The sequence below is a fragment of the Thermobia domestica genome, chromosome 1 (genome assembly GCF_964235325.1).
Source record: "Thermobia domestica chromosome 1, izTheDome1.hap1.1, whole genome shotgun sequence".
Classification (NCBI taxonomy): domain Eukaryota; kingdom Metazoa; phylum Arthropoda; class Insecta; order Zygentoma; family Lepismatidae; genus Thermobia; species Thermobia domestica.
In genome coordinates, this window is record NC_137454.1 from 393,111,132 (window position 1) to 393,135,381 (window position 24,250).

The 24,250-nt window shown below is 35.9% G+C and overlaps 1 protein-coding gene across 5 annotated transcripts in view; it reads left to right on the top strand.

Annotated features, from left to right (window-relative positions):
- The window catches only part of LOC145665261 (glutamate receptor ionotropic, kainate 2), a 1,060,711-nt gene that overhangs the window by 825,474 nt on the left and 210,987 nt on the right, over nucleotides 1-24,250 (top strand). For 2 of the 5 annotated variants that reach the window (XM_081732555.1, XM_081732559.1), the window contains exons 4-5: nucleotides 11,842-11,865; nucleotides 16,363-16,538. In XM_081732555.1, the coding sequence (XP_081588681.1) occupies nucleotides 11,842-11,865; nucleotides 16,363-16,538 (200 nt within the window). The remainder of the gene's footprint in view (nucleotides 1-11,841; nucleotides 11,866-16,362; nucleotides 16,539-24,250) is intronic. The other 3 variants (XM_081732568.1, XM_081732571.1, XM_081732565.1) reach the window with 2 other exon arrangements.

Here is a 24,250-nt window from a genome sequence, read left to right on the forward strand (position 1 = left end):
GGGAACTGCCTTTGACTAGGCCAGTGACAGATAAAGAAGTTTGAAGTGTTTTGTTTGGTTGTCTTTGCACAAACACATTTGAAACAATTATGTTTTAGAGGTTAGGAAGTTTAACTTCCATCTCAATGTTTTAATTGCTTGTTATTTTTTGATAATGGCAATTGAGAAATATTTTATTTTGTTTCTATCAGACCAAAAATCTTGTCCACAAGATTATTTGTGTGGGTGCTGGAGCCCCGGAGCACCCACGTAGTCGGCGCGCATCAAGGATGTTACAAAATAGAGGATCTGCCCTTATTATAAAATCTTGAAGCCATACATCACAGTTTCAACACCCCTACTCTGCCCACTCCGCCCAATAAGATCGCAATATTTTCAGCCAACAAACATGGCGGAAACGAAACAAGCCAATTAGAAGATGGCAGAAACGAGAGTAGCCAATCAGTCGTGCCGATGCTCAGTTGTTTTTTTGGCTTCATTGATTTATTAGGATGAAGATACATACTGGCAGATCCTCTGTTTTATAACACCCTTGGCGCGCATGTCCTCACCACATTCTGTTTATACAAAAAAATATATAACCTCATTAGTAGGGCAGCCCAAAAGCATAATTGGTACCTTGAACATGGTTGTGGTTGTCTAAGGGTCCAGAAGAAACTAATTTTAAAAGCATAATTTTAGAAAATAAAGCATAAAGCATAATTTAAAATATATAGCACAATTCTTGGAAAATTCTGTTAGTTTAACATACTGTATTAATATTTTTAAAACCAATATTTACAATGCAAAATCTTTGAGAACATAACAATGCAACAATGAAAAGTTTATTTCTGTAAACTTTTCGGTGTAATTCTTTAATGTAGAGAAAAGAAGAAAACTTTCCGCCAACAATGCATAGTACAAAAGAATTCCACACTATATTGTTATGTGAAACTCTTGAACTTGAACACTTTCTGTACTTTTTGGTGGCATCTTTTACTTTTCCTTTCTGTATATATGCACCTCTAAGGCGCACACAAGTGATAAAAAAACTGACTCGAGTCAAGCATATCTCTTTACAGTGCATTAAATAAAAAGTTCTTTGAATATGAAAGAAACCCGTTGCATAAAAATATTAATAAATAGCTCAAGATATTTAGAATATTTAATGTATAGTAAATATTATACATTATACACGATTAACGTAAAACAATGTTTGAAATTAACAATAAAGCATAATTTGAAAAAAAAATAATTAAACAAAAAATAAAGCATAATGGGGTTGCTCTACTCATTAGCATATAGCAGCAGGGGTAAAAGTGGATCTGAAAAGGTACAAAGATGCATGACGTCACGTCGTCTTCTGTGTCTATCTTTGGCTATTGACTGTTTTTAGAATGTGGGGGGACGCCACATATATTATCTGGAAGTGGGAGGACGACGTCCCCCGGCGTTCCTCCTCACTGTTACCCCTGTATAGGGGAACACAACCAACAACCAGTTTGTTCAAACGTTGTAAACAACAGAAGGATTTGACCAAAGAAATAACAAATATCATTGAAATATTTTACATTCTGGCTTGTCATTCTTTCATTTCTGTTGCTTTTTGGTCTGTTTGTTAAAAAGGGGGAAAAAATGCGAACAATCAAAGTCGTGTGAAGAGTAGTGAATATTTTTGTCACAAAGACTCCTCGACACGAGAGTTGTTTTTGAACTTCGTGAAATGTGTTTTGATGGTCCTTTCCTTTTGTTGAATGGACGCAGTGAAACGGAAAAAAACACACAATCACTGGGAAAAAATACAAGTGGACTCTAAAACTAACTAAACTAAAACAAACACTTGCAACCATTCTTGAAATCCAGCAATTGAAGAATTTAGATATTTATGTAGGTTTTATATAGAATGGCAACGAACAAATTATAGAAAGACTCAAAAAATCTACTGTGTAACAAATTTAATAGACGATATATGTATTGCTTTCGAACTTGAATTGTCATTAAAACATGTAGTAAGGTATTTTCTCAATAGATGTCGGTACTCTCATCACTGTAACATGTGAATCACAATGTATGATAGTGAAACAAAATGGCCGGTGCAAGATTGACATTTGAGGAACGGAAGTCTAGTTTAAAATAATATTTCAAACGCATATATATATTTTTCACGCCCTACCCTAGTCAACAGTTTCTATGTGATCACAAGGAAGCGAGTGAGATTAAATTTACATCGAAGTTTGCATCGAATATGACATAGTGTCACGTGGTATTATCATGGGGGCAAAGGTAGAATAAAACAAGCTTTACGGGACTTCTAACCCCCTTCGCTCGCTGACGCAAGCTCAGCTATGTTTCGTAACGTAAGTAAATCACTTTTTTTATCAATAAAGTGTTGTGTGCTCCTTTCTAACTCCCCTCTAGCCTCTACAACTCCCTCCGTTCGCGAGGACCCCACTTCTTACTCTTATTGTTGGTTTATGACGTCATTCTTTATAAGGGTTATCAGAAATCTCTAGGTAAATGGTGGAGAAAGCACAATTTATGCATTACATATTACGTACAAGGGGAGTGTTATTTACATCTTTCTGTAATGATAAAAGTGTTATTCTATTTAAAAAAAAATTAAAACAAAAACTTTCCTTGGGCTGACTTTGAATCAACGCCAAAAGCGAGTTTCAATACTAGCCCTCTTGCTAGCATACATCAACGAAGACCGACAGCTACTAGCGTTTGATTTGTGCTATATGCTATGTGGCGAGAAGGAATAACTCCAACCAATCAGAACCGTGTATTTAGCTCCTATGGCTAGAGTCGAGCGTGATTAAAATATATGCATCTCGTGAGGGTACAATGTTGTCGCAAGTTTCATTTTGTTATTGTTTTATATTTTATGCTTTTATTATCGTTACTGTGTAATTTGAATAAATGTTAGTGTTCGTGTTATGGTTCTTTAAGTATGTTTTTTTTTTCTTGTACGTTTGCCATGTTTTCTAAGTTTGTTTGTTTGTTAGTTCACTTCCACTGTTTCACGTGATCTCGAGTGTGCGCTCGGAAAGCAACTTCACGAATCGTACCGAATTTTTCCGATGCATTACCCGTGACGGAAAGCGGTTCTATAATTCGTGTATAGCCTAGGCTGGCTTCACATGTCCTCGCGGTCATTACAGAATTAGTTATACTCCTCTCGATTTATTCCTCCTAGGAAGGCGTTCATCCCATCTTCCTGTATCGACTTCATTATCTGTATGATATTTGGTGATGGCTTTACTAACCATACCGTGGAATTTGGTAACTTAGGGCTATGTTCTCCAAGGGGGAGGTGAGATTTCCTTATAACGCTCGGATGCTGTCAGTACTCATCACGCATGCTCGTTAGGGGGAGCTGCATTAGTACGTAAGGGCAAAACTGTAGGATTCCAGGACCAGTGTTTCTTTCAGAAACAATGTTCCGGGGAACACACTTAGACTTCCGGACGGGCACTGCTGTTTCTGTTCTATTTATTATTATATTATAGATGTATTATTTTGATCTTCTCCGGGGTGCACTCTCAGAGCTCCGGGGGGAGCAGTGCCTCCCCAAAAGCATATCTGAAAGAAACGCTGTCCAGTACTGTTAAAAGTATTTGCCAAATCAATGTATTTAACGGACTGGCCAAAAGTGTAAGGAACAATTTTGCGGCAAATTAAAATATATTAAAGAAATTGAGATCTGTAGTTGCTACTGCTGTGGCTACCACCAGCAGCAGCTATGATTGAATGTATTGTTTAGGAAACATGAAAGAGAATCAGGCTTATTTTGAGGGAGAGACAGAACAACGAGGAAGGAGAGGACCTACTGGGAATACGGTAGCTCAATGCTTAGGGCGCTTACGTCGTGTATTTGGGGGTCTCTGCTTCGATCCTCGGACAAGTTAGTTTGTGGTGAACATCGTGTCCATGGATTTAATCGTGGTACTCCCGTTTCCTCCCACTTTATCATTCTACCAATTCCTCTACCATCATTCCCTTGCTTTAATCATCATCTCCCTTAGCGTAAACGAGGGACGTTAAACTGAAAGATACAAAATTACGTTTTAGTCAAGGCTATTATATATTTATTTTTTTTTCTAGTTTTCCGCACAGTTAGACCCTCTATTTGGTAGTAGAGAAACGATGATGTCGATTTTATCACTTCTACATCTACAGTGCTATGTTAGTGACAAGTTAGCATTAAAACAAGAAACATTATTAAAAATAAGATAAAATATTTACTTGAAATATTATACCCAATATTGTTTTACTAATTATTTACTTTACATTTTCATTTTTGAACGTTGATAGAAGAAAGTATGGTAATCATGAAAGAAATAAAATTCCTGATTTCAATAAATTTAAATTATAACGAAAATATTTATAAATATGTATATGTTGATATTGGACAAAAATCCGTATCGTACGATATCATTTTTCTTTGTGGCCAGACCTGAGCATTTCACTTATTAAGTTTTGTGGCCAGACATGTATAAACATGTTTTTTTCTAGGCAGTTCTGATATAATATAAAGGTAACCAAGAAGGTTCTGTCGCTTTTTCACCAACCAGATTCGAACATTGATATGCCATCTAAGACGTACTTGAAAGATCAAAAATAGTCCCCACCAGCATCGACGACCTCCTGCCAACGTTCTGGAAGGCCATGGATACCATCGCAGTAGAACTTCTTGGACCGTGAAGCGAAGAAGATATCAAGTGCATTTTGCACTTCTACTAGGGATTTTAACTGGCGTCCTCTAAGGTGATTGTCCTAGGAATGGAACAGCTGAAAATCGGACGGTGCAATATCCAGGGAGTATGGCGAATTCAATAGGGTTTCTCATCCAAGGTGTAGAATAGTGTCCCTGGTGATCCTAGCTACGTGGGGCTTAGTGTTGTCTTGTAACAGGAGAACCCCTTCGCGATTTCGAAGTGTTGGCTTCAGAGTTTTGAGTTTATCTTCAACATGGCTCAGCTGTTAACAATGCACAGTTGCATCGATGCTCTGACCAGCTGGTAGTAGTTCCCGATGCCGCGAGCACCACAACCAAACACAAAAGAGAACCTTCATCTTATGCAGTGCTGGTTTCGGCTGTTTTGGAACTGGTTCATGGGATGCTATCCAATTATGACGGTGCTGTGGAGCTTCGTACAGGACTCGTTTCTCATCACATGTCAACACCCTGTCCAGAAATGGCTCCTTCCTCAGACGAGATAGCAAAGAAACTAAGGTGTCTGCTCGCGTTGCCTTCTGGTCAAGTCAAATCAAATGGGATCCATCGACCCAACTTGTACTGCTCCTGAAGTTGATGGAGGTGCTGCCGAATTGTATGACATTGTTGACAATGCCATAAGAATTTAGTGCAAAATGTTTAACTTTCCATGTGGACCTCGTATAAGAGCGACTCCAAGAATTTTTCTCTTCGTCAACAAACAAATATGTGTATGTGTATGTGTGTGCTCTCGCGACGTTCGCTTCCCCAAATAAGGTGTTAAAATCTAACGCAAAAAGCGAACTTCGTCTCTAAGCATTCTTGACTATAGGCTGTGATGGATATTTTTAGCTCTGACATCAATGGGTTGCATTGCCAGCCCCTTTGCTTTGGTAGAAGCACGGGGAGATGGGGAGAAAAGCGGAGTTAGTCTGACTTAAAGATAAGAATGAACAACATTGTGCGACTATATTATATTCGAAATGCAATCAATAAGATTGTTTGGTACAACGAACGACCAACGGAATAGATACTAACTTCAAAATGAGTATAATTACGATAATAGTAATCAATCTTTATAGTGAATCGTTATAAAGAAAAGAAAAGTCAAATATAAAATGAGTGATTGCAAAACGTTATTTATGAAGTCATTCCAACTTTGAGGAACTAACTGCGCAATGGACAAATTTCTAAAAATCCAGGTGAAAAGAAGATATGAAATGGGAAGAGAAGGAAATCCCATCCCCGACTTCAAGTATGTAACGTATAGGAACCACTATGTAAAATGTAACGATTATAGCTTATTATTATTATTATTTTACACGTTACGTTCCAGCCCACAGGGATTGAGTATAGCCCGCTCCCCCCAGTGATTTTAAACGAATCATAGTGATTCTACCGAATCATATTAGTTCATAATGAATCGGAATCGCATGTTGTAAAGATTTAAGATGTAAATCTTGTGGTAAGGAAGCTTTAGAATAAGTAGTGGTAGTAGTAGTAGCGGTAGTAATAGTAGTAGTAATAGTAGCGGTAGTAGTAGTAGTAGTAGGAACGGGTTAGAAGCCCCGCAGGGGTTGGTTGGGTTCTGTTCCTGATATAAGTAGTAGTAGTAGCGGTAGTAGTAGTAGTAGTAGTAGTAGTAGTAGTAGTAGTAGTAGTAGTAGTAGTAGTAGTAGTAGCGGTAGTAGTAGTAGCAGTAGTAGTAGCAGTAGCAGTAGTAGTGACTCTTCCAGTTCCGGTGACAAAGAACTGGGGGGAGCGGGCTATACACAAGCCGCCCACAGTTTGTGGTGTAAAATTTTAAAGTCAACACGATTGAATGATATAAAATCAGACGCACCACATAGAATCACTATTACCTTTTATTCTCAAAACTCCATTAATGATACTTTTCTTTTTCGTTTGTCATAGCAACGTTTTACACGAACAACTATCTGCTGTTTTGCTAACTAAGAGTACCAATTATACATATAAAATCAACATATATTTTCAGCTACTAAGATTAAATCTGATTATTTATATTTAAAATCAACAACATCTAAATTCTTTTCTTCTTCTTCTTCTTCTTCTTCTTCTTCTTCTTCTTCTTCTTCTTCTACACAACAGATTGTGTACTTTTAAGCACCGTTGCCCAAAACCAAGATATAAAAATAGAAAAAAATTTACAAAATAAATATACAATACCGTTGTAAGTATATCCATGGAACCACCCAGGAATCCTCTTTCATCATATCAACGCGAGTGACCAGGGAAAGTGCAAAATAACGGAAACAAATAATGTAGTGAAGTTCAACCGGTAGCACGCGACTCCCACGTCTTTCGCGATCGTAATAAGAATTATTGGGCCAAGCGTAAAATTGCATTATCATATTTAATTATTTGAATCAAAGTGCCAGTGTATAGCTAATTTAATTTGTGTTAGTGTAGTTTCAGTGTTGTTAACTAAAGTGAAAACAAAAATAGTACGTATCCTTTTCCAAAATAATCATTATGATCTAAATTTATGTTTTAGAGTTTAAGAGAACTTAATTTACTTTCCTTTCCAGCATAAATAATAATTAATGCCTATACAACATAATAATATTCGTATTATTAAATTGTATTGGCATTAGAGATACAATTGGAATAAGTCTTTATGTCAATTTGTTCTAACCCGAACTCTGAACCGTACTGTCCAGTAGTTATATGGTTGGCTTTGGTAGAAGCTCTAAACCATCGTTAAAACCTAAAGGAGACGTCAGAGATATAGAGGATCGAACCCCGTACTGTCATAAACCCCTAAGCTCTCACAGGGATCCACAGGACACGAACCCAATACTGTTATAGATGTCTTCCCGAACAGGGACATAAACTTTCTAACCCGATACCGTTATAGGTATACCCGAACAACGGACTCGAACCTGGAATGTTACAATGGTTTGTCCACTTTCACTCAATTGTAGTTCCAGTTCCTCACATGTCTGGCCATTATTCGCCTCAGTTGCTGCCTGAAGATATTCATTTTGTACATGTATTGTCTTTCGAAACGTGGTGCGTCTTAGAGTGTTTCGTCACCGTCCTTAAACTTGTTAAGCCACAGCTGCACTGTCCGCGAAGTCACGACACCCTCACTAAAGGCCTAACATATCTTCTGCCCCGCTGCAAAGACGTTTGACCCCAGTTTGAACTCATATAACATGCATGCCCTTATGAAGCTCTTCGAAGGTCCCACGTTCACTCTGTCCTTACGCAAGTTCACGGTGTAAGTGAACTGCCATAACCAGGTATCATGTTGGATATACCCACACGAACAACTGATCTTCGCCTTATCTTCATTCGCATTCAACTCACTGTGTGAGGGTTGAGAGTTCACATCACTTATTTTAACATGATTGATTATCATAGGCATTTCTTATCTATCTATATAAATAAAAATTAGAGTAATTATGTTTGAGAGTTAATATCTCTTGAACCATCGATCGATCTCGATGAAATTTTCAACATATCATTTCACTTAGACAGTGCAACTTAGAGAAGGGGAAGGGAGCAGATATATAAAAATGATGGGAAATGACCGATATTAGTGTCAAATTCATAGTTTTCGGTGTCACGGAGATGAACAGTGACAGTTTCGATGCCATTTCCGATCCAAATTCAGTCCCGCGGATTGGGGAGGGGGAGGGGAAGAGATATAAAAATGATCGAAATGACCGATGTCAAAGAGGGCTTCAGTAAAAGTAAAAAAGTGACTGACTAATGGAATATATTACTTTTTTTTTATTTTAACCGAGCGAAGTGTGTAATTGACGCTAGTGTCGAATAAAGGAATGTTAAGTACCATAACAAAACATCTGTTTAAGAATCTCCACTTCTCACGTGTTAATTGGCAATCCTATCACCTTTAACCCTTAATGAGGGCATCAGGGAGGCTAATGAGGTGGAATATGTATGTGATTCCTGATTGATGAGATACAATCTATGCAAATAGGAGGATTCGATGTATTCTAGAACTACGTACTGACGGATTGCCAGCATCCTTTAATTGAACGTGTCATTTGAAGAACGGAAACATTTCGCTTTTTTTTTAAAACCAAAATAAGGCTTTATACTCAATATCTACACATTTAAAAGATGCATCCATTACTTCAAGAATAAATAAAACTTTAAAAATCAGATGGTTTTGACAACTATTGAATCAATAACATAAAGAACAAAAATATTGTAAGGAACTGCAAGTTTATTTGTAATTTCTCAAAATCACCTAAATAGAATATTTCCCTTTTTCAAATCACACGTTAATTAAAACTTTGACATTACTTACAAGTAAGGTTTCCCAGGTGGTACACGCCGATTTTAATCAAACTTCACAGATTTGTAGAACACCAAAAAATAAGCGACACGTATTTTTTTATAGCGGCCCATATGCATATTTAGGCGGTATAATAGGGCTGTCAAATTGAAACAACAAAGCATACTTTAGGTAATAGCACGAAAACAAGAAGAGATAGCCGAACGTTGTAAAGGAGCAAGTTGTCATGACACGATAAGCATTTCAATAACACATAGCGCTTCCACGGGGATAACACACAACATCCGCAAATGGACCAATCAGGGATGAAAAGCAATCACAGAGCTTTATCTATTACGCGGAATCCAAATAACGTAGGTAAGAATAAAGAATGATAAAAAATAAGTGATACGGGTTTTTTCGTTTTTGCAAGATGAGACAAATAACGTAAATAGATGCATCGTTATCTCAATGTCGAAAGATTGGAGAACTGGGAATATGAAGATGTGAACGCCTGTATGATAGGCAACCTGTCAATCAGTGTTGTAGAACTGGTTGCAGGTGACCGGTAGAATCCTGCTCGAGAGATAAATACCAAACCTGGTCTTGTTGTTCAATGGTTTAAATGTTATATCTATTAGTAGTTAGTGATTGCGAACAGTTCAATGCTCATGATCAGTAATTTAAAAGCCAGCCAGCAGTAAACGAAATCACGCCCTTCCTGTAAGAATCGGCCGTATAGGATAGTAATACAAACATTGATATTGTTTTGCAACAAGCCCCGTTGTAGGGATAAATTGGCCCTTTGCGGGATACTAAACAACATGAATTGCATCACTGGTTATGTTCTTCGGTTTTAGTTATGCCCATTTCTTTGTCAATGACACTAGACCTGTTTTCTAGATGTTTGTGTTCGGAATGCTATGTTTAGTTCTATCTATTAATACAACAGAGGAATTGTTTCCAATATTGACATGTGGCAAATTCAAACGCATTTGAATGGCCAAGAACGGTATTTATGTACTGTTTTCGTAAATGTATATCGAACTGTTTTGTTAGTTAGTTGTGGAACTTTTCATTTTCATTTGACGTGCCATACTTTATAATATTTATATTTGTATATTTCGAAACAAATACATGTAGCCCCGAATCATTTAATATCGTTTTAATACTGCTTATGTCAAGAAAGTTCTGTTAGGCTCATGTCCGATTTCAATAAGAATCATTTGTATGACGAATATTTACTACAATTGCTTATATTCGTTCCATACAATATTCGACATTACGCTACATTCTGTTAAATAGCAGCCGGCTATGGTTCAACATACAGCATATTACCGAAAATAGTGCTTGTGTAACATATTCATGTGTTTTGGTTTAAATGCATGTTCATATGCATGTGACTATGAATTGTCAATTTTTGTCAACCTGTTCAATTGTGTTCAACATGTTGTTTAGTATCCCACAAAGGGCCAATTTATCCCTACAACGGGGCTTGTTGCAAAACAATATCAATGTTTGTATTACTATCCTATACGGCCGATTCTTACAGGGAGGGCGTCATTTCGTTTACTGCTGGCTGGCTTTTAAATTACTGATCATGAGCATTGAACTGTTCGCAATCACTAACTACTAATAGACATAACATATAAACCATTGAACAACAAGACCAGGTTTGGTATTTATCTCTCGAGCAGGATTCTACCTGTCACCTGCAACCAGTTCTACAACACTGATTGACGGGTTGCCTCTCATACAGGCGTTCACATCTTCATATTCCCAGTTCTCCAATCTTTCGACATTGAGATAACGATGCATCTATTTACGTTATTTGTCTCATCTTGCAAAAACGAAAAAAACCGTATCACTTATTTTTATCATTCTTTATTCTTACCTACGTTATTTGGATTCCGCGTAATAGATAAAGCTCTGTGATTGCTTTTCATCCCTGATTGGTCCATTTGCGGATGTTGTGCGTTATCCCCGTGGAAGCGCTATGTGTTATTGAAATGCTTATCGTGTCATGACAACTTGCTCCTTTACAACGTTCGGCTATCTCTTCTCGTTTTCGCGCTATTACCTAAAGTATGCTTTGTTGTTTCAATTTGACAGCCCTATTATACCGCCGAAATATGCATATGGGCCGCTATAAAAAAATACGTGTCGCTTATTTTTTGCTGTTCTACAAATCTGTGAAGTTTGATTAAAATCTGCGTGTATCACCTGGGAAACCTTACTTGTTAGAATTATAACCAGAAACGTTTAAAAAAAAAATCTTACAACTACTATAAGTCATTATATACAGGGTTTTGCAAAAATAGCTGCAGTTGTAAGAGTACTTGTTTTTTTATTAGTAGTTTTGTATTACATAATAAGTTCGTAACTATGAAAAAAAAACAATAACTTTATGAGGTTACAAGTAAAATGATGTAGGAATTACAATTAAGAACAATCTCTGAGGTTCTCTAAGTGCTACAATATATCTATTGTAAATCTTGACAGGATTAACGAACATCCGACAAAGCCACTAAATTGTCGATAGCGATGCATCATAGTAACAGAAGCTGTGAAGTTTCATGTATTCTCTCTATATTTTGCTTAAAACATTATTTGTAGCAAGTTTATTTAAAATGGTGACGAAAGTTTAGAGTATTACAAAAAAAAAAAGTTTACTTTTTATTTAGTGTCTTTATTCCTCTTAAAGTTATTTTACTTTAAAGATAATTATCTACTTTTTCATATCAGCCATGTTTGAAAGTGATTGATTTTTTATTAGACAATATGTAACAAATCTTAGCTACGTAGTTAATAATTGACCATTATACCTAATGCTTAGGTATTAAGAGGGTTTAAATTTTCTTCTTTTTCCTAGCAGCCGAACTCGTTGGTACAAAAGGTTAGAAAATAGCTATACCAGGAAATACCAGTTGGTTTGTGTATGATCTTTCCATTTTAACTTACAGCCATATTACTTAAGAACGTAACTTACTAGTGTTTGTAGATTTACGTAATTAGTTTCCTTTCTATTACGTAATATTCATAATTAATTATACGTATACTAGTTTATTTCTAAATACGAATGGTTGGGAACTTCTAACTAATGCTTCAAATTGTATTGCATCTTGGTCAGAGCTGATGCCAACAATGAATGATTTATGATCAGCATGTCAACAATGAATGATTGAGTCGTCATGAACAATGCAATAGATATGCTATCCTTTCAGTTATTCGAAAGTGTTCTTAAATTTGTGATATCTTGTCTATTATTTTAAGGGCGAATCGGACGAATCACGCCTTATCAAAGCAAATTCCGATCTTAAAAACGGGTAATAAATTATTTGACAGTCTGGCACACACACACATACATTTTGTTTCCGAAGGGACGATGTTGTGTTCAAATTAACATGCCTAATCACTGCGAAATTAAAATACCGTTAATTTTACAGTAATTACGTAATATCTTCAGATAGATAAAAGATAATCGAAATGTGGAACAAGAGCGCCCTAGACAATATTATTTTGCATGAGGTATCGTTATCACGAGTCACCTAGTAGCTTTCCGTTTGCAGCCATTTAGAAACGCCAAAATAAATGCCGATTTTTTTTAAATGGCTGGAAACCGAAAGCAGATAAGTGAGTCGTGATAACAGTATCTGATGTAAAATAATATTGTCTACCGAGCTCTTGTTTCACTTTTCAATTATCTTTTATCTGTTTGAAGATATCACATAATTACTGTAAAATTAGTGGTATTGTAATTTAGCCGTGATGGGGCCTCTTAAAGCATACGTAATCGTAGCTTAATTATGATCTGAGACATTTACTTTATGTTCTTGAAGTACACTGAGGATAACACGTCATTCAAAAATTTCGTAGTATGACATATAGATGTCGCCACTATTCACAAATCCCTATGATGTTTAGGAAGTATACTAACCTTCAAATGATACGTGTCAAAATTTCACAACAATCTGACGATTATTTCACAAGTTACAGAGGTTTTAGTGACAACTTCTGTAATTTTTGAAACAATGGAAAAATCTGATTATCATGTGTTGTGAAGCATTGCTTTTTAACGGGGAAAAATATCCTTCAAGTAAAGCAATGGTTTGAAAAGTGTTACACTTCATCGAAACAAATTGTAGAGAAGTAGTTTGCTGAATTCAATCGCCACAGCATAAACACCGATGATGGTGAACGCACTGGGTGACCAAATTCGGTAGTTGATCCAGAAAAAACATAATAAAAGTCCATAAAATAGTTTTGGCCGATATTAAAATGAAGTTGCATGAGATAGTTGACACGTTGAAGTTATCAGAAAGTACTGTGTTTATCATTTTGCTTTAATACTTGTTAATAAGAAAGTTCTGTTCGAAGGGAGTACCACGTTTGCTCACAGTCGACCAAAAACAACAACGCGTCGTCGATTCAGAGCGCTGTTTTGGAGCTGTTCTAGTGCAATAAAAAGGATTTTTCATGCGGTATATGACAATGGATGAAACCAGGATCCATCACTACATTCCAGAGCCAAATCGATAGTCAGCTGAGTGGATAGCAACCGGCAAAAAAAAAAAAAAAAAAAAAAACGCCAAAAGCGACCAAAAACGGAAATGTCAGCCTTCGCATTTTGGGATGCGCAATGGATTTACTCATCGATTACCTTGAGAAAGAAATAACGATCGATAGCAAATATATGACTTTATTGCTGCGTTTGAAGGAAGAAACTTCCAAAAAGTAAAAAATAAACAAGAAAAAAGTGTGATTTCACCAAGACAATGCACCATGTCGCAAGTCGATCGCAACTATGACAAAATTGCATGAATTGTACTTTGAATTGCTTCCCCATTCACCGTACTCTCAGTATTTCCCTCCCAGTGACTACTACCTGTTTGCGGATCTAACACAAAATGATCCAGGGAAAAAGATTTGGCTCCAATAAAGGAGCGATTGTTGAAATTGAAGCCTATTTTGAGGCGAAAGATATTCTACAAAAAAGATATCGAAATTATGGAAAAGCGTTAGAATAAATGTATCATTCTTGAAGGAGACTATGTTGACGAATAAAGTGAAATTTTGCCTAAAAATTTATTTCTTTATTAGTCATCCTAAGAACTTATTGACTGACGTGTTATAAAGAACGGTTCTTAGTATTAAAGTTGGATAGAGCAGCGAATAACAACTTGAAAAGCTTTCATAAAGAATTCAATTAAATGAGGATGCTAAAACGATAAAAATATGTAAACTGAAAAAGTAATAATTTTAGAAATTACTATTAGACAAGATATCATCATTAGATACTCTGAATTTTTCTGTTGAGCAAGAATCGCTAGTCAAATACGTTGAACAGCATAAACGAAAAAGTCTTATTTTAGTAAATATCTATTGTAGATCTACCTGTATTTTGCCATGCAGAAACAGTAGAACTATCTCTTATTCTTGTAGACATTACAATTCGTAAGAAAACCAAGAATGTTCAAGGAACAAAATGCTCATATTTTGTACAGAATAAAGTATTTTACCTAAATTTAAAAATAAAACACATTTTACTTAATTATCGTATTTAACCAATTGCTAACTTAATTTGTTTTCTTAGGAATTTAATATTCTTCCTTTTTAAAAAAAAAAATGATTGGAAATAAAATATAGTTCTTTGTTTTGCTTATAATTCACTCAAACGTTATTCATGTTCTTCTGTCGAAATAAATTAATTTGAACTTCGTTTCCTTGTTTCAATATCGTCTTATTTGGTTACCATCATTAAAACTTCTATTTTATTGTTTTCTTTATCTATTGTGTTTCCAAGTATAAAATAAAAAAATAATACCTCTTTTGACCAGTTTCTACATTGTTTCTTTAATTAAAACAAAAACTTCAAGATCTTGCTTTTCTTTAAACTAAAAAAAAATCTTTGTATTGGTTGTTACTAATTATTGATTTTTATTTTCTCAGTTTCTTTTTTTTTTAAAAAAAAACTTTTTTCTTTGCTACATTGTTATAAATTAAGCTTTTAATATTTTAAGTACTAAAGTGGTTTCAATTTTATTTTTCGTTTCTATTTAGTATATTATGCTTTTATACTAATATTACTTACTGAAAATTAAATACTTCTACTTTATTTCTTTGTTTCAAACAATTGCTACTCTGTCATCTTTCTTCCTCATTCCTATATAATAAATTCTGCCTTGTTAACTTATTTTCTCATTCCTATACAATAAATTCTGCCTTGTTGGCTTCGTTTCTCATTCCTATACAATAAATTCTGCCTTGTTAGCTTCTTTCCTCATTCCTATACAATAAATTCTGCCTTGTTAGCTTCTTCCCTCTTTTCATTCCTATACAATAAATTCTGCCTTGTTAGCTTCTTCTTTCATTCCTATACAATAAATTCTGCCTTATTAGCTTCTTTTTTCATTCCTATACAATAAATTCTGCCTTGTTAGCTTCTTTCCTCATTCCTATACAATAAATTGTGCTTTGTTAGCTTCTTTCCTTATTCCTGTACAAAAAGTCTACCTTGTTAGTTCATGAAAACAATATATTCTACTTTATTTTCTTCGTGGTCGGAAACAGTACGGTCTTACTTTATTTGTAGTCGGAAACAAATCGTACTTTGTTTTCTTGCTATTTCTACTTTTATTTGTGGTAGGAAAGAAATCGTACTTTGTTTTCTTGCTATTTCTACTTTTATTTGTGGTAGGAAAGAAATCGTACTTTGTTTTCTTGCTATTTCTACTTTTATTTATGGTAGAAAAGAAATCGTACTTTGTTTTCTTGCTAACTAAAATAATTTATCTTGTTTCTTATTCATAATATTATATCTTGTTTCTACTCCTTTTATCCTATATTCAAACTAAAGAATGTTAAGTTCTTTATTCACTGGGGAATAATTTCTACTTTCACACGTCGTTTAAAGTAAAATAATTTCCCCTTTAATCTTTGTTTCGAAATCTTTCTTTTAATTTCATTGTCTTTCTTTAAAAAGATATATTCTTGCTTTGTTCAATAAAACAGAATATGTTAGAATATTTAGAAATAAAATGTTGTAGTGATAACTTTGTTCCTTGTACGTTTATTAGAAACTAATTTTTTGTAGAATTTGAACGAAAAGGTCTTGAAATCTGCAGTTCAAATGCATGACTGCTCGCCAATGCATATTGATCATCTTGTAATGCTAATGTTTCTCCAGGCAAAGAATGGATTGCAGAATGTTTATTATTACTACTATTACTTTTATTACTATTAGTATAAGTACTAAATCTAGTATTTCTTCTCTTAGATTTTTCCATTGCATGTTCTCTTTCTCTTATTCCAACGAAATAATAATAAAAAATTTCAGTTAACTCTCTTCTTTGTGCTGTTATTCTTTCCTTGTTTCTTTTCCATGTTCATCCAGGATTATTTAAGCTGCAGGATCTGGTAAAGGCTCCCCCGGCCGCCCGAATGGAAATGTACATCCGCCAAGCCAACCCTTCCACGTACAGACAAGTGCTCAAAGAAATTCGACAAAAAGAAATTTATAAACTCATTGTTGACACAAATCCACAGCATATGTACCAGTTTTTTCGTGCGGTAAGTACATTTAATTTTTTTGGGGCCTCATCAGTGCTGTACATGGCAAGTCAAAATGATGATCCCGATTTCAGAAATTGTGTTCTATGTAATCTAATAAATGTAATGTTATTGTGAGACGTGCGCTTCGAAAGGTTAACCTTCAAAGTTAACTTTCCATGCAGTGTTTCCACTTTCTACCGCTAGGAGTCAGCAGCAAACAGTTAAGGAAAATGGTATTGACTGGAGAATATGCTACAAAAGGTTTGGTAGGAGATAAGACTATCGGCTTGATGTGTGTCGTGTTAAGTGAGGTGCTCGCATAGAACACACCGTGATATGCCACAAGAACACTTTGACAGTTTAGTTTTCTAAGCACGTGTCTCGCAATATTGGATTTCACAGAACAACACCTCTGAAATCGCGGCCATCATTTTGACTTGCCCTGTACTTTAGCTATAAAAGTAGGTACTTATTATTGCTGTTCTAGGAACCAATTTAACTTAGGAGCGAGTATTGCTTAAGGGTCTTCACTACAGCGAAATTAAACTACCGCTAATTTTAGAGTTTTTTTCTGCAATATCTTCAAAACAAATAAAAATATTCTAAAATTAGAAACGTAGTGAACTAGACAATAGGATTTTGCATGTGATACCGTTAATACAACTCACCTATCTGTTTTCGATTTGGAGCTGAATATAGATTTAGCATTTTTTGCGGGTTCTGTAAATAGCAGTATACCAAAAGCAGATATGTGAATTGTGGTAAAGGTATCACATGGAAAATCGTATTGTCTAGTTCACTACGTTTCTGCTTTTAGAATATTTTTTATTTGTTTTGAAGATATTGCAGAAAAACTCTAAAATTAGCGGTAGTTTAATGTCGCTGTAGTGAAGACTCTTGAGGTTAAAAGTAGACAGATAAAACAATCTTAAATAAGACAGAAAACGTTGCTCCAAATTGTAACTTTTCCAGGTAAGCAAGCATTGATATTTGAGCCTGGCAGTGCCGTGCCGTGGGGGGAGCGGGGCGACGGCTCCAGGCGCCGAAATAAGGGGGCGCAAAATTTGGGAGGAAAAATTACTTGGAATATTTTAGATCAGTACAAAATAGTATGTACTTAAATCCTCTTCTTGCTTTAGGAAGTGGCCCTATACCGGTAATGTTAGTCATGTTAGGAAAATGATGTGCACATATTGTATATAAAATGGAAGGGAAAAAAGTAATAAAAAGTGCTCAAAAATAAAGGAAAAGCAGGGTTTATTTCTGAAAATTTTATTACGTTTCGCGCCAAATATGGTGGCGTTTTGCGGCTGGTCTGGTGACCTCACTAATATGTACGGAATGAGAAAATGTATTTTACAATGGTTCAAAACACTGACAACTTAGGATGGTTTGGAGACAGTAATACTTAAGGTCTTTTGCTATAGTGCCATGTGATGTTTCTCCCAAGCTTGGCGTATAAAAGTCTCATTGTACAGAACCTGTTTTGCAACGTCTCATTTTTACAACAACAAAAAAAAAAAGGTAGCTTTCAGACGATATATAGGTTTTCGCCAGGTACTTGGTCCCGGTATGGAATCATCCCTAGTTAGCTTTGGTATTAATGACGATGCCTGACTTGAATCACAACTAACAGCGGTCGAAAGTATGATAGGAGAAACGAAAGAAAGTAACAACTAAGAAAAAGAAACAGAAAAGTAGAATGGATGAAAGAAAGAAAAAATGACGCAGTTCTTACATGGAATGAAATTTGAAAAATGCAGTATTAGTTCTAAACAGAAAGCATAAGAAAACGGAAAGGCAATGAAATTCTTAGAAATGGTAAGAAGGATTATTGATGTATGTGGAATGCGATAAACTAACAAATTTATTTCGGAGATCACTTAAGCCCGGTAGCCGCCACTCATCGTTAGTGTGCGTCTATTTGACACAGAAGACTCAGGCTGCTCTGGTTCAGATCCCACTAAGCTGTAGATTCAGGTCTCATATGGCCTTGGTGCTAAAAGGACCGTCATCAATCCACTTGCCCAATGGTTAAATCTCATCCAATCCACTAACCTAAATAAATGTTACTAGTACTAAATTACATCCTGAAAGTATAAATGGCAGCCTGGTCATGACTTTGTGAAATGAAAATTTTGAGTTACACAGCATGAAATCATATAGTTTAAATAGCGGGGATGGCAACCCTTGAGCACCCAACACAGAAGGGAGTCGGAGGAAGGTTCCGGACGGAAACCGGAAGAAGAACAGTTGTAGACTCGTCGCAACAGGAAGGCAAGAAAGTTAGGAACTCGGGAAAAAAAAGAAAGTTGTTTGGGGAGAAGAAAGGATAAATGGGGGAAGACAGATATCGACTTGCTTAACAACTACTCCTAGCTTTTCTTCAAGAAGAGCTTAACACCTGAAACACAACACAACAGTCGCCGAACAACATGGAAATTTCCACAAACAGCACTTGAAACTAACAAAGAACACACAATACATGAGTTCCCAAGTAAGTTCTTACAGAATCTCATCAGCCCATCTATGCTTCTTCTTACGATCATCTTCTCATCAAAACAAAAATTAAATGAAATGAAATCTTTGAGTTTTACGTCCCACGATTATGCCGGTTAGGCTAAAGGAGACGGTGATGATGATTAATGAGTGAAATTGTGGAATGAAGGAAGTGGGAGGAAACGGGAGAACCCCGAGAAAACCCACGCACACGGTGTTTGTCCATCACAAAGTTCACTTGGCGGGAGCAGGGTTTGAACCCGTAACCCCAAGCACCAGAGGTGAACGCTCTACCACTGAGCCACCGCGGCCCCTAATCAAAACAAAGATAACGTTAAAACCACTAAAAGTTTAACTCTTTATGGAGACAACTTATGAAAAATGTTGTGCGACAAATCCAATCGATTGACCTTTATTTCTTTAGAGCAGTGTTTCTCAAAGTGTGGGTCGCGACCCATTGCTGGGTCCTGGGCCGTATTTTGGTAGGTCGCAAGAAGTGTTTCCTTTTAATTATGAAAATTTTATTTTAATGCAGAAACATGTTGTGAAGTACTATTCAGAAATTAAAATTGGAAGCGTTTGTTAATGAGGTGAAGAGGAAGTGGTTACTCAGAGCCCCATCCTGCTTTACGGTCAGTACAGATGCTGGGTTAGGATGTAAAGAAAGTGGGTGAGTTAGAATCTGTCACAGGGAAGGGCATTGTGTCGGGAGTAGTGTTAGCTCTGTTATCTATCTATGGAAACACTTTAGCCCTCTTTGTGCATGTGTACAATTTCATTACAGCTATTGAAAGAGGAATTTACATTACGCTGAAACTCTCGTACCGAAAGAGCCACTATATTCATAAATTTACATTACAATTTAGTTTGAAAGTGAGATATTTACGATACACATAAAAGAAACCAGCTAAATTTTGATTAAATTTTAAGCATCGAACTGTACTTCGTCGTCGCTCGGTGTGTTTACAATATCCCCAAATAAATCTCATGTTAGTCACTCGCACCGACTGTTATTGAACAAACTGAAATTAGAGATATGACTTACAAAATTTAATCATCTTCAAATACACCCCATTACGTAGAATGCCAATGTACATTTGAATAAAAGTAAGTGGGCCACAAAATACTTTTTATTATTTAATGTGAGTCCCAGTAACAACAAGTTTGAGAACCGCTGCTTTAGAGTATATACATTGTACAGTTCTGCTTGTGCAGGTATAGGTAGAGCAAATTACAGTTCGCTATTGTTTATTACAAAATTCTCTATGAACAGTGTATTACAATTTCATTTTAATGTAATTTCTCTAATACTGGGTTAAGAGAGGTGACCCAAGATCTGAGCACCCTGCGATAGTTCTCTACAAAGCTCCGACCAAGCTGAATGGAGTGGATTTTAGGATCCTCAATGTTCCACGCAAGCAGAGGGGGTAAAGAGTCGCAGAGCTCCGAAACAAGCTAGATAACTAATGTTAGGAGTACCAACAAAGCTTCGAAGCAAGCTGACAAGGGACATCACCCAAATGTCCGGCTCCGATTTCAATGATTTTTTTTCTGATAGAGCACATATATGCATTATTTGTGAAGACAGAAATTTTTACCATGGTGCATGTTTTCTATTTTTTTATATATATTTTTAAGAGTTGTGATGTGGTTATTAGAGATTACTGCAGAAGTCCCTTAATACCCCTCTGTAAACGAAGTATTAATGCAAGAAAAACCATGTAGATACATATAAGGCCTAAGGGGCAGTTGTACGGTAGGTATGATCTTGACGGCAGCAACCTTAAAATCCGCCATTTTGAATTAAGGTCAAGTTTTTTAAATGGAAATAGGGTGATATGATACATAATTTCGGACTAGAATTCAATCAGGAAAACAATGGCGAAGTTAGTTTTAAGATATGCACATTTGGAAGAAAGTTACATGCATATTAACTGTTTATATGCGTAAGTCCCTATTACTATATGCGTAAGTCCCTTACCTCCGCTTCTAACCCGCGTATTAATGATAATAAGTAGATAAAAGCTTCGGTAATATATATGAGGCCTAGAGGGAAGTGGTACGGTAAGGGTAATCTTGACGGCAGCCATATTGAAATCCGCCATTTTGAATTAAAATGAAGTTTTGAAAAATTAAAACCATATAGCATGTGACACCTCATTTTAATAGCAAAATTTCCCAAAAAGCCAATGGTATGCTTATTTTTGTTCTATAGTTAACCACTATGAATTTAGGACTGCTTCTAATGTGAACCAAACGTCCATTATTCGATCTTTCAAATCGGCATAACTCCTAATTTTCACCGCATGTTTTAAGATTCCAACTGGCACTTTACAATTGTTGTCATGGCTCATGTTTTCTAAATTTGTCCGCTATAATTTCCTAATAATTTTGTGTTAATGTCACGATAATCAATTACAATTTCATTTTTCTTTGTTCATGTCTCTCTAGTCTTCTCATGTTTACGTCACATAGGTCCATAAATTCTTCATGTATTCTAGTTTGAAATAAATAATTACATTGCAAGTCTTCAAAATTCAGAAAGATTGCTGGATGCTTATCTCAACACTATTCATGAACTGGGCCGCGGTGACTCATTGGTAGAACGTTCACCTCTGGTGCTTGGGGTCCCGGGTTCGATCCCAGCCCCCGCCAAGTGAAGTTTGTGGTGGACAAACACCGTGTGCGTGGGTTTTCTTTGGATTCTCCCGTTTCCTCCCACTTTCTTCATTCCATCATTTCATCCATTACTCATCATTACTGTCTCGTTTAGCCTAACCGGCATAACCGTGGGACGTAATACTCAAAGATTTCACTTCATTTCATTTTTTACTATTCATGAACTGACAAATCGAAACTCTTGAAAAATGTAATAAATTTAGACGTGGACACTTGTTGCACATTAGAAGTAGGGATGGCCAAAAATTTTCGGATCCGGGTATCCCGGATCCAGTGAGATCCGGATCCGGATCTTGCCGGATCCGGACCTAGATCCGGATCTCGGATCCGAATCTCAGATACGGATCTCGGATCCGAATCCCAGATACGGATCTCGGATCCGAACCTCAGATCCGGATCTCGGATCCGAACCTCAGATCCGGATCTCGGATCTGGATCCGAAATTCGGATTTCGGATCTGGGTCCGGATCTCGGATCTGGATCCGAAATTCGGATCTCGGATCTGGGTCCGGATCTCGGATCTGGATCCGAAATTCGAATCTCACATCTTGATTTGTATCCAAACCTTCATCTGAAATTGTGATTTTAAAATTGAATATCTAAAATTCGTTAAAACTTTTTTCGGATTCACTGATATAGTAGGTTGCTGTGCTTTTAAATGTTTCCATAACACGTTTGTGCTACCTTTGTTCTTTATTTTATTTTAACCTTGCAATATTTACATGTTGCACTTTCTGTCGAAGTCTCTTTAGTAAAATGTTTCCAAGTTTGATTTCTTCCCATTTCAGAGTATAGTGAACTGTCTGAAAACTGATGTAAATGGTAACAAATTCTTCTGTTTAGCTCCTCTTCGAAACTTAATGTTAGCTTCACATTGAAAATATTTATTTTATTCTTAGAAATTAAACTTTCTTCTTTTCTCATATACAAATGAAATATCTTTTAGATAAGGCCCTTCTAATCGCAAAGATAGTAGACAAAACAAACTCTTTATTAATAGTAGTTTCTGACTCACGAGACCAACCACCAACAAATGTAATAATGAATATCTTTCACTTCGAAGGTATATACAACAAAAAATATAGACTGGTTGGCGTGGAACAACAGTAGATTTTTAAACATACACACGATAATTTCAGGAGAGCGAAATGGTTGTGTTCGTTATATGACTTTATTACCTAACTTATGGCTTGCCCTTCTGAGGTCGGGAGTTTGTTGAAGGAGAAAATATAAAAGAGATTTCTGTTATTTTTTCTTCACCCTCCTGGCTTCTTTAATCATACATTGCAGGACGTAACCAAAACATATCCATGCATCGTATCATTGAAGCGTTTTGTGTTTTGTATATTAAAGTGTTCAAAAATATTTAACATTCGCATTTGTTCATGTGATCTCAGGCTCAATTCTCGGTGGGAACATACATGAGAAAATTGAAAGCTGAAACAATATGAAAATAGTATATAAAAGTCAGGAAATTGATATTAAAACTTTAGCTATCTATTGGGACTGTAAGGCTGTAGTTAAATTAACCCACACGTTTCGTGAAGATATATTACGTCGTTATTGTTTATTTACTATAAGCTACCAGATACATCCTCAGAGGCCATTTTACACTGTAGTAATCAACAGATGAAAACTTTGGAAAAGAAATGAAAGGAAGGTTTCCAGAGCCTTAGATCAAGGTACTAACCTAGCATTTGCCCAGTATAACTGAGAAACAACCCTGGAAAATCCTCAGTCAGGACGGCTGGTCTCCGAATTCGAACCAGGTATTATCCAATTGCGAAGCAAGAATCCTAACAAGTACCCTGAGCTCGCTCCGTATTATTATTATTATTATTTAATTAACGTAATGTTTTAAAATTAGTGCAAATTAAACCCTACTTTCTTTATTGCTAATGTTATAGTTAATAAGCCTACATGAGACATCAGTCCCCCATCAAGAAAGATTACTAGAAGTGGAATTCAGGAAACAGGGATGAAGAGATTAATCAGGATGAGGAAACTATGTAAGATGCAAAAACAGTAATTATGACTTTATCTCAGATATATTCACTTACATACGTCAATTACTATTTCTCTGATACAGTGCACTCTTACTTTCTATAGTGGCAGGAAAATGGCCCGCTTTTGTAAACGAACACACTAAGCACGTGCGTATAGGCGCAATGTCCGTGCAAAAAAACATAGGTAAAACTAGAAAAAAGAATAGGGAAAGCGAGGGGAAAATGATAAACCGCCCTTCAACTTAAAAAAAAAGAAAAGAAAACTAAAAATAACTAAACTTAGAGCTACGAAAGACGCGAGGTGAATTTTATTGAAAAGATTGTTTTTCCTTAGTGATTACTTGTGCTAACTATGAACATGAATTAAAAAGAAAACAAGTAGCTCTTGAGTTTCCCAAACTAGTTGAAAAGAAAATATTGGATAAAATTTAATAATAAAGAAGACATTTATGATAATTAAAACAATCTAAATTCTTGGCACGACAGTCCTTTGGTTCCTACCACCGGGCTTACGTTGAAAGTGGGGATGTGTAGTCAACGCATCGA